The sequence below is a fragment of the Ailuropoda melanoleuca genome, chromosome 1 (assembly GCF_002007445.2).
Source record: "Ailuropoda melanoleuca isolate Jingjing chromosome 1, ASM200744v2, whole genome shotgun sequence".
In the NCBI taxonomy this organism is placed as follows: domain Eukaryota; kingdom Metazoa; phylum Chordata; class Mammalia; order Carnivora; family Ursidae; genus Ailuropoda; species Ailuropoda melanoleuca.
The window spans coordinates 154,436,144-154,452,244 of NC_048218.1; the positions used below are offsets into that span (position 1 = coordinate 154,436,144).

Genomic DNA, 16,101 nt, shown 5'->3' on the forward strand with positions numbered 1-16,101 from the left:
TTGGCTATGTATTCGATACATATGATAGTAATGCATCATAGGATTTAAAATAGTCCTAGAGCTATAGACTCTAATGCTGACTTCTATTATAAATGAAGTAATAAATTAATGTAGAAAGAAGTTTTGGCTCTATGAGAATTTGTGTTCTTACTGGCATTTTCACTGTCTCTTAAAGAATTTAAACTGCTAGGATTATAAAAATGGTTTAAAATTGCTTGACACAATACAATAAGGAATCTGAAGCAATTAATGAACAATGTAGGGTTTAGTGGAGCAGATTTTGAGGAAAAGGGAACTTTCAGATGGAAATTTACACTGGGCCTTAATAATAAAATAATAATAATAATACAAAACGTAATGTGCTTAGGAGTTATAACAGCTATTAATAATACTTATCTATTGCTATTTTAAAAACTGACTGCATTTTATTTATTTTTAAATATTTATTCAATTATTTTAAATATTTACTTATTTATTTATCCCTGCCGGAGCCGGGGCAGGGGGCAGGGGAAGGACAGAGAGAGAGAGAGAGAGAGAATCTCAAGCAGAATTCCCTGCTGAGTGTGGAGCCCAGCACAGGGCTCCATGGATCCCAGGACCCTGAGATCATGACCTGAGCCGAAACCAAGAGTCCAACACTCAACTGTTCAAGCCACCCAGGTGCCCTTGACTGCATTTTATTGTTCTCATTCTAGACACAGGACATGAGAAATACATGGTAACATTTTAAAATAAGGAGTACTTTCTTAGTTATTTGCCTTTCAATGCCCTGAAACTCCTGGACTCCAAAGGACAGCAAAGTGCATGTCCTATGCCTAATAATAAAGGGGAAAAAACCCTCTCTAAATAGTGGGGGCCATCCTACTTGCTTTTGATGCCTCTGAGGGAAAGGTGAGAAATTTAGCTGAATATAAAGGAATACAAGTGAAAGTAATATATGTTTTTGTAGGTTTGAGAACTCCTAATTAACACAATGTGCCCATATGACATTTGGACAATGTAAGCAAGCATCTAGAAGCCTATGCCTTAGACACAGTGGTGATAAGGAAATGTTCCTATGAGGGCAGAGGCCTGGGGCACTGACCCTGACACAGATTCAGCAGGCACTCATAAATGCTATGGTTGTCTGAATGCTGTGTCCCTCCAAATCCTAATCATCTAACTCCTTGTTGTACCGTTTTCAGTCTCCCATTCCGACTCAGATACGAGCCCCTTTGCCTCAGCAGAGTGTACACTCCCAAAGCCTTGCTACTTAAAGGGTCAGCCAGGGAACAACAGGTTCAGCATCTCCTGGGAGCTTATTAGAAACACGGAATGTGGGACACACCTCAGAACTACTGAACAGAATCTGCAGTTTAATAAATCCTCTTATGATTCATATGCACATGAAGTTTCAAAGGCTCCCTCCCAGATGACAGAGACCAAGTTGGCTATTTCCTTTTCAAGAGTCCTTATTACAGAGATAAGACTATACCAAGTAAAGAGGTAGCTCTCAATGTGTTATTTTTAAATTAATGTCAATTCTATAAAGTTCCTTATTAAGAAAGTACTCTGAAATATTTGTTAATATTCTCCTGAGAGATGTATATTTTAGTAATGTCCAACAGAGAGAGAGAGAGAAAGACAGACAGACACAGAGAGAAATGGCCTATGGTTAAGAAGGAAGAAAATAATCAACTTTTCTTTTGTGAAGTGTGAGATAAAAATATCTTTCATTTGAAAAGTGGAGGCAATTTGTGATGGTTTTTTCTGTAAATAAGCAGCACAGTGTGAAACTTATTGAGCTAGGCAAGTTTTGGGCTCGGCCTGCAACCCTCCTTGGTTAAGCACGTAGCTGGTTGACTTGTTTAAATCCTGGCAATTCCAGTTTCATCCTCTAAAAAATGAGGATAAAAGAATCACTGTCTCATAAGGTTTTAGTAAGGGCTACATTAAACATTTGCACAGAGCTGTTAGCAATACCCTGCACATAGTAAAAGTTCAGTAAGTGTCACTTTATTTTGTTATTTTAAATTTCTTAAAAACTTTTAAGAAAGAGGTTCAAAAAGCAGACCCCACATGAACCTGTAAGTTCCTCCCTTACTGAGTGCTGTAAACCCGGTTCCCTGTACAGAGCTGTCACTGACTGACCTCTTCAGTTTTTTCAAGCATTCTTATCTTTTTCTCATTTAGTAGTTCCTAACCCCAGGAGTGTTTGTGGTGGTCTGTTGCTGACGGATCGGAGCTTCACAGACATTCCTCATTTCTCTAGTGCCAGCCATTGAGATCAGTGAACAACCAATACCACATGTCTAACAGAAAACTGGTCCAGTGCAACAAGTCTTAGCAGGTGAGGTAATGCGCAGACCTAACCAACTTGTAATAGCTCCTGACATTTAGGTCCAAGAAGAGTGGGGCAAAGGCCTCATGTTGAATTTCTAACCAGAGTCATGCAGCCTTGAAGCAAATATTTTTCTAACTGTGGTATCAGCCTTAATTATGCATTTACTACTGCTCCTTCTGAATACATGAATATATTTCAGGTCTGTTCTGAGAAAGAAATATGTTTGCTAAAGAGCTATTTTTAAAAAAATTCTCGGTAGTAGATATATTTAAGAGTTCTTAATGAGTTCTTTTAATGAGTTGTTTTCAAATGCATTTTGCCCAAGCTGATTCAAGATTTTGTTGGAGTGCCAGAGTTACCTCCAACTTCTTTTATGGTTAAAAAAAAAACAAAAAACCCTTATTTTCAGCATAGTGTAATGTACTTTCACCTCTCAACAACTGATCTTTCTTTTAACTGGAAGATTTATAAAAGGGTACAATCAATTCAGAAAGAATAAATTCAGTTACATTACCTGCACCTTGAACGGTTCAAATGTATTAATGGGATGTGTTAGACCATATACAACTTTCTCATTTTCTGCCTCAAATGTCCCTGGAAGATAAACATTAAGGATATGATCTTCGGCTTTCTATGAGTAAGGAGCTAAGTTACTATTTTTAAACTCATATACATTTTACTTACCAAAAATTCTATCCCATATAATAAGAACGCCGGCATAATTTTTGTCTATGCAATAACGGTTTCTGCCTATAAAACAAAATATTTTAAAAAGGGCTTTTCTGAAAAATGAAGTTATGCTTTTGAAACATCCTGTTTTATTTTAGAACCCATTCACAAAATTAAGACTTATGCAATAAAGTGATTTTCCTACGAACCTCTTTTCACTGGCAACATTAGAGTATTTGCTAGTAAACTGTTTTTATTGTATTTATTTTTGAGTTCATTTTACTAAAAAGAGCAAAGAATTCCTTAAAACTACATATATTTAGAATTATCCCAGATTTTAGGGGCGCCTGGGTGGCACAGCGGTTGGGCGTCTGCCTTCAGCTCAGGGCGTGATCCCGGCGTTATGGGATCAAGCCCCACGTCAGGCTCCTCCACTATGAGCCTGTTTCTTCCTCTCCCATTCCCCCTGCTTGTGTTCCCTCTCTCGCTGGCTGTCTCTATCTCTGTTCAAAAAAATAAATAAAATCTTTAAAAAAAAAAAAAAAAGAATTATCCCAGATTTAAAAAAAACATGTTTTTGCTCATAATTTTCCAGTTTTTTTAGAAATCTGGGGTAATTCTAAGTAATTTTACTGTAAGACTATCAAAGAGTAATAATTAAAAATTAAATGGCCCACAAAACAAAGGCAATAGGAAATAAATAATATATGCATATTTGCATTTTTTTAAAGTGAGTTGTTAACCCTACCCCTTTTCTCTGCATCTTTTCCAAGAAGAAAATTCTTTACTTAAAGTGAGACTTTACTATTTTTTTTAAATCATAAGACATAAGTGAAAATTAAATCACCCTTAATTATTTTTATTAACTCAAAACATATACATCTTTCCTGCTCCTAAGTATTCAAATTATAATTTAAATGGAAATAGCTGGGCACAGTTTCTTCAATAATAAAAAAATATGTAAATAGATACAACTATACTCACATGAGTGCAAATCAAAGGAAAAAGAATTTTAACCCACCAAGCCACTGCTCCAACAAACTCAACTGTCTTTAAGTGTCATTTCTTTACATGCCTTCTATACATGCAAATATAAGTTTGAAAGTGAAGACACAAGAGACAACCTCCCTCATTGTGAAAGTAGCATGGTGCTGGCTGCCCAGGTATACAACCCGTTGCTGTATGTGGGCTAAGCAGCAGTTCTCAGTTGGTGGGGAGAACATGTCGCCTCTCAGGGGATATGTGTGCATGTCTGAAGACTGATAAGTGTCACAGTTGCACCTAGTAAGTAGAGACCAACATCCTATAAGAGACAGGGTAGCCCCACCCCTAACCTCCCACCTCGAAATGAAGAACTGCTTGGCACAAAACATTAATAATGCTGAGGCTGAAAAACCCAGATACAAAACAACATGAGTGGCAAGTCAAACAGAGGACATGAGCAACTATTTCTTCTTCAATGTGAACTTATTCTTCTCCATTCCTTACGTTTCCTTTTATGTGAAGGGTGCCCCAACAGTCTATGATCCTTGGCCTCTCCAGCCCCTCACTAACAATCCCTTGGGATTGGGGAATGCCTATGGAGTTTGGGTTTTTTGTTTTTGTTTTTTTGAGAGAGCACAAGCAGGGGTGGGGAGGGGAGAGGGAAGGAGAGACAGACTCTTAGGCAGTCTCTATGCCCAGCGAGGAGCCATCATGGGGCTGATCTCATAACCCTGAGATCACGACCTGAGCCAAAATCACGAGTCAGATGCTTAACCAACTGAGCCACTCAGGCACTGAAGGAAGTGCCTAGGAAGTTTGGAAGAGGAAGCTGAGCATGTGCAGCCTGACTCCACCCTCTCCTGCTGCTTGTGGGGAAGGGTGCAGCTTATGCTTCCATCTGCTCCCTGCCCAGAGGAAAGGGACTTGCTCCGTGGGAAGGCAGGCCGGCAGTGTTCCAGTGCTGCCTATGGTGCCGGGAAACTTGTAAAAAAAGAACAACAATATTTATTATTCTATTACTGTCTTCCTTCTCTCAGCATTGTTTGTGATATTTATTCAGGCCATCCCAAGTTGCAACAGTTTGGACATTTTTATTGCTGTATAATTCCCCATTACATGCATCGTCTACAATTCCTCTGTTCTACTGTGATAAACATTTGAGTTTTATCTCTCTTTTTTCTATTACAAATAATGCTGTTACGCACATTCTTGTACAGGTCTTTTGGTGCACACACATAAACATTTCTGTTAAGTCTTATGCTGGTGTCTTTAAACCTTAGGCACTAGCCACATGAGATTTTTTTCTTTGTCAGGCTAATGCAGTTCACAAAATTTAGGCAAGAAAGTGAATTGCTGTTTATTAGGCTTTCCTGAAATCTCAACAATTTTCAAGACCAGAGGCTTGATGGCTGTGTATAGGAATGACCTTCAGCCTTTGGGTCAGCAAGTGAACTTCAACTGACTCCTTCAATGTAGAAAGTGCATCCCCTCCGGTGGTTAACTCATTTTTCATTACAACTAAGGAGATCTAGGTAAAAAGGAAAATCCAAAAAGAGTGTTTTTTCCCCCCCTCCAATCTTTGCTTTGGAATTGAGGCTTGTCCAGGTGCAGTGGAAGAAATGATACCTATTTATACAGTGAATGGTGACTGTGCTGAATAATTGTGATGAAAAGATACAAAATAATCCTGTTTTTAAAGAAATGAAGGAGGAAAAAAAGGTCAAATTTCCTTACCATGATGAACCCTATGATGGCTAGGAGTATTAATAATCAGTTCCAAAGGACCAAGGTTATTGATGACCTGTTTAAAACAAAAGCAATATTTTATTTATACACATAGGTATCAGTAAATGTGTGTGTGTGTGTATATATATATATATATACACACATATATATATATTCACATTAAAAGCTCATATGGATTAAGAGATATTTCAAGTTTCAAGGTTGGCCTCAGAGTCAGAAGAAGTCTCTCTACTTCCTAGTGTTCATATAAAAATAATAAGCCGCGGGGCACCTGGGTGGCTCAGTCAGTTAGGTGTTGACCTCTGGATTTCAGCTCAGGTCATGAACTCAAGGTTGTGAGATGGAGGCCAGCATCAGGCTCACACTGGGCATGGAGCCTACTAAAATTCTCCACCACCACAACTCCCCCCCCCCNGGTAAGTTTCTAACTCTATACTGAGGGGCAGTATAATAGTAGACAGGTTAAGAGTTAAGCTGCCTAAATTCAGTTCTTGGAAACTCCATTTATTACTATGTGATCTTGGGAAAACAATTTAAGCTTTTTATAACTCAGTTTCCTCATTTTAAAATGGAAATATTAAAAAATATCTACATAGTAACATTGTGAGTATTACAAACAGTATAGTATTTATATATCACCACCGTTAAGGCACACTTCTCTCAGGTCTCATGTCATCATGTTCTTCACCTTTCAGCTGTGTCTTTGTTGATTTATGGTAACTAGTGCATAACTAGGGAAGGGAAAACGCAGTATTATGTTGGCTTTCTGGTTAGTTGAGAGTCGGTTTCACCCAATACTCAGCCATGTAACAACAGCTGTTACTAACTGCATTAGGGCGATTCTGCTTATTCAAATATAATCCTGAATGGTCTTTCACCTGTAGATGCACCATCTTCAAGTCATTTTAGAGGCACAATTAAAAGTCAAATATATAAAGGGTCCTGTTTTGTGTTTTGAGTTTTTTGTTTGTTTGTTTTTGCAGTTAAGGACCCTTCAAGATGTGATCTGTAACTCTTTAACGTTCTTTCCCAACATTTCTCAGTCAGGATCCCCATGCCAAAGTCTGCAAAAAAGTAAGGACTGTGGGAAACAGGTCGGTGTCATAAAAAAGAACAGCAGGCCATGCATAAGACATTTGGTGTGCTATATAATTAACTTTAGGCAATACAGAACCCTTTTAATTTTGATTACATATCCTTCCATCAATCATGGCAGATAATAGAGTGTTTAATTATGATCTAAATGGATTTGTTAGAGCCTACTAATGACAAAATCAATACACTGTTATATTTTAAGAAATTACTCATCCCTAGAGTTAATTTCCATTTAGAAGATACATGAGGAATAAAGGAATGAGTTAAATGACGCTGAAGGGGAAAAAACATGCCCTGACAATCATGACACTGACATGAATTGGCAACAGGTCAGTGGTACAGAGGAAAAAAGAGAGAGATGGGACTGCTCAAGATAAAGACATTTAAGTTACAACCAAATGGAGTGTGGTGATCTTGTTTTGAATACTGATTTGAACAAACGAAACAAAAAAACATTTCACAGACAATTAGGGTTAAGACAATGCTTATACACAGGGTTATTATAAGATAAAAATACTGTTTTATTGCAAATTATGTTGGAATTGTCATCGTGTAGGAAGATATAATTGTTTGTTTAGAGTTGTATAAGTGAAGTATACTTGACATGAGATCTACATTTTGCTAAAAGATACTTGGCAATGCATTAAGAAAAAGAAACAAGGATAACTAGTGAAAATGAATCAAAATCACAATGATTTTTTAATTGTAATGATGGATATACATTAATGCATTCTATTATTTTCTCTACTTTTCTGAATGCTTGAAAAAATTTAAGATAAAATTTTACATAAAAGCAACTACTACTCTAGTAATACACAGTGATGCTCAGTTAGCCTTAATAGATCTCTGAGTCCCAAACAAACTTCTAGATGGCAATTCCTTATATAGAGGAGTTTAATCATGGTTTGGCAATCTCTGACAGACATTAAAACACCCAGCTAAAATTGCTCTGCAAATGTGAGCAGCTGCAGTATTCACACTGTCCCCAGCTTGTGGAGTCTTGTACCCTCTTTAGGTAGAAGCGGCAGCAACGTTGCCACATGGCGGTCCTGCAGCTCTCCAGAGGGCAGGTGCCACCATCATCTCCTCATTGAACCCACTGTTCACACACTTGAAAGAAGCAGTATTTGCCTTCCATACTGCTGCCAAGCTTCTAAGGGATTTTTAGTTTCCGTTATGGAACAGACAGAAATGTCTGCGTGCAAAGGATGTGTAATATTTTGTGTCCTATATTGATTTAGGCTCCCTCCTTCCTTCCCTCTGTCCCTTCTTTCTTCTTTGCCTCCTTCCCCCACTCCTTCCTCTCTCTCTCTTCCTCTCTTTCTCTTCTATTTTGGAGTTTTATCACCATTTTAAAATTATTTCCAGGAGAAAAATATACTATGAGCTCCAAACAACAGACTTTTTGGTTAACTCATAGAACAGAATTCATATATACCCGAAGAACTATCTGTATTTTTTTAATTCCAGGAGTTCAAAATACTGTGAATATGTAGCACTTACATCAGACTATATTCCCATCAAATAAGCCACAAAAGGTATTATCCCACAAATAGACTACTAATGACCAGGGATTGGGAAGGGAGTTAAGTAGAAATAGCCCTGTATTTTATTGGACTCCACTGCTTTGTACTTGGTGGAAAAATATTTGTTAAGAAGAAGAATGGTGATGGATAGAGAACAAGAAAGTGGGGTTTCTCAGCAGACAGAACATTGAAATCTGATGCTCTGTTCGGGTTTTGTATCTCTGGCAGGGAACCAGATGGAAAAGGAGAAAACCATTTTATCCTTGTTTGTCTCTTTGGTGCCTAACATATGTTACAAAAACAGACAACAAAAGGGGGTGGAGGAGACTACACTGACCAGCTTCTGCTACCCAGATGCATTTCTGATCTTTGGTCCTGGCGTGTGTGCAGCCAGATTTAAAGCCACACAAATGGTGAGTGCATTCAGATGATTGGAGCCTTGGCTGAGCGCGTTATTCTTTTTTTTAATGTCAAGCACTTTTCCTCAAAGAAAATCTTTTGCTCCTACAGGCAAAAGCATGGTGATATCAATACTGAAAGTCCCTTCCCCCTTTTCTTAAAGTTAAAAGCCAAGTACAACACAGGCAACCACAGTCAAATTTCCTGGTAGTGCCTATGAGTAACTTGGAGCTGAGGAAGACCACCTCAGTGTGGGAGATGATTCATCATTCAGACAGCCCAGTCAGAACCTCTCTTGTAGAAAACACTTCTGACTCAATCATGGAGAAGTCATCAATAATTAATATGGGTTGAGCATAATGACTTAATTATCGCCCACTTTTGCAAATTCAGTCATTTAGCAATTCAACCACATCTAGCTTTGAATCACTTCCTGAAAATATGTTACTGTGGAAATAACTGCAGCTATTCTCATTTTTAGAAAGTTATTTTTCTGTCTTATTCTTTAAGATTTAGATGATTTAATTTAAATGATGGAATTCTATAACATACAGAGGACTTAAAAATCTTATAGTCCATATTCTGTTATTTTTAAAAAAGCACAAAAACCAAAGCTCAGAGAAGTTAAATTATTAGTACAAGTTCAAACAGCTTGGAGGAAGCTCTAAAGTCTTCTTGATTTCAACTCAGGATTCTTTCTATTTTTCTATTATATTGCTTCTAAGAGATACAGAAATATTTCCATCAAATAAAAGTAGTTTAAACTTTTAGAAGTTTCATGACAATAACTAAATGCTTTTTTACTACATTCTAGTCAAAAGGAATCCAGATATTTATTCAGAACCTAGACACTTTAGATTCTAAACTGCTCCTCATGGGATTTTAGGCACTTCTACTGTTTCTTAGGTCCCCAAAGCAATGGTCTAAGTCTTGTATGCTGTTGTTTTCTGTCAGGGTTTTATAAGCTGAGAATCATGGATGCCTAGAAAGGCTATGCATGGGCTTCAGAAAGTCAAGGTCACCCTTAAGTGTTACACCAAATTTTATGAATAGGTACCATGAACAGGAGGAAACTACTGTTTTCATCATATACTCAAAGGGGTAGATGAGTCCTCAGAGGTTAAGAACCAATGTTCCAAACAAAGATCTTTAGATTATGTCTTTTGCCTTTCTTATTTATATTGTGTTTTCAGTTTCCATACTATTAAAACTTGGGTGCTAATTTCTCATCCAAATTTCAGAAACAGTAATATAAATGTTTTTCTGCCTATTTCTTGAAATCATTGTTTCCCAAAAGGTTCATTTCTTGAGCTGTTTTTGTCTGAATAATAATAAATTGTTATGAAAATGGCAATTTTATAATAATAAGCTTCATCCCTTCTGTTGATTACATTTTATCCAGAAGAAGTGCTCTGCATCTTTTGCTGTACTGGCCACAAACTCATGTCTCTCCCCACAGTTCATGGCAGGGATGGGGAAAAGAGTTAAATATAAAAGTAAGAGAACAGGGCCCATAAGACACTTTCATCTTCTCATCACGTCATTGCCCTCATCAAAAATAAAGTGAACTCGAATGAAAGGCTCCTCATAATGAACTAAATAAAGCCCAAAACATGTCAAATTCAAAGCTGTTCGAACTCTTCCTCAAGAGGGATTTCCAATGTTCTCTTTCTTCTGCCTCAAAGACCTTAACCTCGTTTCTCGACCTGTTGGAATCATGCTGTTCCTTTAGGTAGGGAATCCCCTACCTAAATTTTGAAACACTCTTCTTGATTTTTATAATGAGAATTTTGTTTGCCTTTTTCTGAATATGTATTGAGACATCACTAATTTTTATGTCATGCTATTCTGATTTCCAGTTATTTGTTTTCACTTCCTATACAATATTGTAAGTTCAGTGAGGACAGAAACAGTACCTTGCTCCTCTTCAAGGTTCTCACAGCACATGCAACATTGCCTTGCATATAGTGACTACCCAACAAGGTTATATTGAACAGATAAATCCACCTCATGGCCTTCCTCACCCTTTTATAGTAGTGGTTATCAAATGGGGATGACTGTGCTCCCAGGGGACTTTTGGCAAAGTCTGGAGATACTTTTGGCCGTTACACTGGAAGAAGTGCTATTGTAACTTAGTGAGTAGTGAGTTTTAGTGCTGTTAAACATCCTACAATGCACAGGACAGTATCCCAACATTGATAATGCCTTCTGCTTCATGTGTGTCTTGCTGAGCTTCAGTCTTTTTGCAATTCCAGAGGAAAGCATTGCATAATTCCTGTGTTCTAGTTTGGAAATTGGAGGGAGGGGTACATTAAGGAATGAGCCTAGTGGTCATTCCCAAGGCTAGAGGAAAAACATGAATCTGGACTGCCTCGGCCTTAAAGCCCAGAGAGCAAATCCAAACATGATCTGTGACCTAGTGAATTGGAAAATTAAGATAAATAGCTAAAATGAAGGGGCCAAAAACTAGTAACAACAGACAGACAGACAGACAAAAAACAGAAAAATAGAAAACAGAGTCTAGATAATGGGATAGTTGAATTCTGGTGATCGCTGGCAGGTGAATTTTTTGAACTATTTTTATGTTCTTTCAGTACAGGTTTGTGAGGGCTTCATTTTCAGTTAAAAGGAGCCAGAGATACAAAATACAGTTTCCGTATCACCAAATGATTCTGAAATGTCCTTTGAGAGTTGTTATGACCCTTCCTCCCTCTTGCCCTGCAGTCACATTTTGAGTGAGTTGAATGACTGAAGAGGCCTAAAGATTAGTGAAACTTCCATTGCATTTAGGTTACCAGGCAGGAATAATTTTGCCCTAGAAACTGATAAAGTAAATAAGTATATGTGGCAAATCAAATAATTAAATGTCTACTATGAATTGGTTGCAATTAATTCCTTCCACTGTGTAGCTCTCAGGAGTTTTCTGATTACCCTACATCACCTGAAAAACATACGTCAGTAGGTCTTTCCAATTGAAATTGAAAAATCACTTCGAATTGACTTCTGTAAAACATCAAAATAAAATCTCTAAATTAATATACTGTCTAAAATTATTTCTTATAAAATTAACATTTTCTATTCTATACACTTCTTAGTTATTTTCCCTGATTCTTCTGATTGGAAAATATTAACTGCTTAGGTTTTTGTAGTTTACTTAAGAGTGCAGAAATGATTAACTAATGCACAAGTTGGAGGGCCAGACTTGCTTTCAACAAAAATTCAGTTAATTCAAAACAAAATAATTTTGTTTTTATGAATTGTTTGGAAAATTGCCTCTTCTCACCTCACTCTATTGATGTGGACTAAATCCATTTTAAAAAGAAACCTCTTAATTCTATTCTTCTGTCAAATTTTAGCATACTACTTGAAATGTCACATTATATTTCAGTTTTTCTATCTGCAAATTGGTACTAAAAATACTGGAATGTATTATTGAAAGACTGTAGGAATATTTGTAACCACTTATTTTCCAAAAAGAAAGCGTGAACCTATAGTTAATTATACATTTCTTTCCAATTAAGACATGCTTACAAACATTCATGTTTCCTGTCTGAGAGGGAAAAAATCATAATAGGGAAAATATGTCCTAAGAAGCATGTGTTTTACAGAATACTCATTAACAATGAATGTGCCTCCAATATGACAGATGCTAAGGAGTGACTGGGCTGAGGGTGAAATGAAATGAAACCTCCATAGTAGGAAAATGCCTGCATTCAGATGAGCATAGGTTATAGGGACACCATTAACTCTAACTAGTCAAGACTTCTTCACAACATCATGCATGATTGATGTTCCAGGGAACCATACCACTGTGCGCCTCCATGTTTCCCTGCAGTCAGTATTTAAGGGAAATACTAAGCCAGTTCCTAATACATTTATCATCTGATAGACAAACCACTGTCATGTTATATTTAACTAAGAATGATATGGTTGACATGTGGTCTGAAAATGGCAAACTTTTCAGGTAGATTAGTCACAAGATTCAATACAAACCTAAACCAAAATTAAATGGACTAATAATTATACCATGATCAGTTGTTTATTTTGTGGAAATTTACCTTCCTTCCTTCCCTCTTTTCTTTCTTTTTTATCTCTTCTTTTAGCTATCTATCTATCAACTAAGCATGTCTGCATGTACATTAATAAACAAAAAAATTTGAAAAATCTTTTATTTGGAAAGAGCTTTACAGTAACTAAAGGCTTATGCACTTCTTTTTGAAAAGTGGTTATAAATATTTCCATGACCTTTCAATTATATATTCTAGTATTATAGCTATATTTATAGACAGAAAATCTGAATGACAAATATATCAATGGACAAATAAATGTATCCTTATTAAATATATTTATCATATATACTAAATATATATTTATTTAACAATTAACAACTATTTTAAGTCCCAAATTACCAATAAGGGTTTGCTATTACCATTGGAAGCAATGTTTCAGATCTATACAATCTGTATTTATAAATTTTTATCAAAGTTTCTTATTAAAAGATAGTTGCATAACAAGCCCACCAAGTACTCCCTTCTCAGCCAGTCCATTTATCCTGCAAAGATTATTGAATTTCTCTGGACTTTACTAGGTTTTAGAAGTAAAAAGAAATAAACTGATACACAGGCACTTCCTGCAGGAAGTGGAAAAAGTTCACTGGACTGTATGTTAGAACTATTTCAGAAAAAAAAGGTTTTATAAAAAGTTTTCTTTTTCAAAAATTTTGTGTACTTTTGAGAAGGATGAGAAACGTATTCATTTTTTTTCTTTTCAGTTACGATTGCACAATATAGATATTTGAACTTAGAATCCATTTGAATTTATAACTGGCACGAGATTACTTAATAAGAAGCAAGTTGAGTTATTTTCTAGGTCAAAAGCTAAAAATTACCTTTAGTAAAAATATATGCTTTTATCTAGCCCCCTAGAGCGCAGCTTTGCAAAAAATGCCACTGATGGTTCCTGGAGAACACTGTAGAGATATCTCTTTTGTTCATAAGATTCTTTTAACAGTCACTATGTGAGGTTCAATTATTTAAAAGGTATTTATTGAAGCTTATTTTATGAAGAGTCCTGTGTTAAGATCTTTTGAAAGATCACAAAGTAGAATAATGGAAATTACAATTTAGTTGCAGGTAATCTAACCATTTCTTAAAGTTACAATGAGTGACAATGTCAGCTGTTATTGGTTGAAAATATATAGGAATACATTTTTTGCTATCAAGAAATTCTATAGCAATTCCTCATTTAAAGTTTTAGGAAAAGAATAAAAGCCATGAACACTACAAGTTAACATATTAAAATAATTTTACTTCTTGTTCTGAATTAGTTGATTTTTAAACACTCATTGTTCTCCTTGTTAAAAACTTAATCAATCTGAACATTTATGGATGAATTTATATTGTAGAGCATCTGGTGATGAAATGTAAAAATAAAATCTTAATTACCTCCCCCACTAGTTCTGCTATGTTAATTCAAGACAACACACTCAAGTATTTAGACAGATGGTGGCGGCAGCCATATTAACCTCTGATTTCTCTACAGGGAAGCAAGAGAAAGCAGAGCTCTTAGGATGTGTGCTTGTCTGCCTAGTTTCACACTTTGAAATCCTCGACAAATGCTGATTTATTCACAGCCAAATGTTTTCCTATCTGATTAGGCAGCTTTCTACTTCAGTAAGCATGTAATATGGAGGTAGCTGAATTTCCACACTGAGGAGTGAAAAAACAATATTTATAGTTTGGAAATAAAACAATCTGGAAGAATCAGGACTGTTGAGATCATAAAGAGCTTCATAGGGAGTAAATTTCTGATGAATCTATACCATAGGGTTAAAGAGTTAAAAGCTTAGTTTTAAGAAGAATGAGACTAGGCTATGTTTATACAATAAACAGCAGTTTTAAAGGACTGCTTTTATAATAAATTACCTTGAAGGCTGATTCTTGTCACTTGTGATTGTATTATTCCTCAAACAAGAAGACAAGAGCTAGACGAGTTAGCATTTCATTTGAATTTGTCTCAGCTTACATTTTAAATCACACTTTTGACTTTTCCTTGGAAAAATGCATGCAAGTAGCTACTGAATGTGTTCCTCCAAAAAGAGGTGGATTCCAAGTGACATTCTTTTTTTAACACCAATTAAATTGACAGAAGGGAAATAGGAAATGTTCATAAGCATAAACATATAAAACTTCATTCTAGTGTAACACAAATTTTATATTTATCAGTTTGGGTACTCAGGGAGAAAAAAACCACATTATTATCATTAGTAGTAACATTATGTTAAAAAAAAAGGTAGCTAATAAACTGAGGGGTTAAGCAGTCCTTGTTTAAATATCCAGTTCAGGCAGTTTTATAGTACATGCTCCAAATACATAACTCATTCTAAAACTCACTGCATTTTGATTGCTATTATAGTAATATTTCCAATTTCAGATGTGGCTTCTACATTCATTAATCAACAAACATTAATGTATTACTGTGTACCTGGAATTACTAAGCATTAGATACTTCCATCCATAAAACATATAAATCTGCATTACAGAGTTTACAATCTCATATGACAGATCTCCTAATCATTACCCTTTATAAATTTTGGTGTATTAAAAAATATTTGCAAGTACTAATCTTTTAAAGTCAAATAGAGAATGGATTTTCAGTAAGAAGATTAGAAGCTACAAGTATCTGTCTCAAGTTCATTGGCCCTGTTTTCAAATCAATTGTCTTAGTCTGTTCGGGATGCTGTAACTAAATACAATATACTGGATGGCTTAAAAAACAAACATTTTCTTCTCACAGTGATGGAGGCTAGTAGGTCCAAGATCAAGGTGCCAGAAGATTCAGTGTTTGATAAGAGCTACCTTCTTACTGTATCCTCTCTCTCATGTCTCTTCTTACAAGGTCAGGAATCCCAACATGAGGATTCCGCTCTCATGACCTGATTACTCCTAAAAGCCTCATTTTCAAATATCATTACATTCAGGATTACGGCTACAACACAGGAATTTGAAGGAAGACAATTCAATCCTCTCTGATCTAAGTCTTTGCTATGAAAACTTGTTTCTCCTGCTCCTCTCCAATACACACATATATTGTTAAAAGTCTAGTTAACAAGATCAATTCATTCATTAATTAAAAAGATATTTGTTGATGGCCATCCAAGTTCAAGACAAGGGGAAAACAAAGATGAATAAAACATAGTCTTCGTCTTCAAAAAGTTTACTGTCAGCTCCCATATTCATGATGCTCAAGTTTCCTAATATCAATGTTGCAGATTCCCACCCTCAGTCAGAGGAGATTTATTTATATTCTATGGTTCTTAGAAGGGGTCTATCATTCTATATCTTGAGTAAGCACCCAGAT

At 36.0% G+C, this 16,101-nt stretch overlaps 1 protein-coding gene across 2 annotated transcripts in view; it reads right to left on the minus strand.

Moving 5' to 3' along the window:
* AGMO (alkylglycerol monooxygenase) overlaps positions 1 to 16,101 on the minus strand; it is a 346,489-nt gene that overhangs the window by 178,006 nt on the left and 152,382 nt on the right. For both annotated transcript variants that reach the window (XM_034668583.1, XM_034668580.1), the window contains exons 6-8: positions 5,711 to 5,777; positions 3,008 to 3,073; positions 2,838 to 2,917 (exon numbers count right to left, since the gene is read on the minus strand). In XM_034668583.1, coding sequence (XP_034524474.1) covers positions 2,838 to 2,917; positions 3,008 to 3,073; positions 5,711 to 5,777 — 213 coding nt within the window. The remainder of the gene's footprint in view (positions 1 to 2,837; positions 2,918 to 3,007; positions 3,074 to 5,710; positions 5,778 to 16,101) is intronic.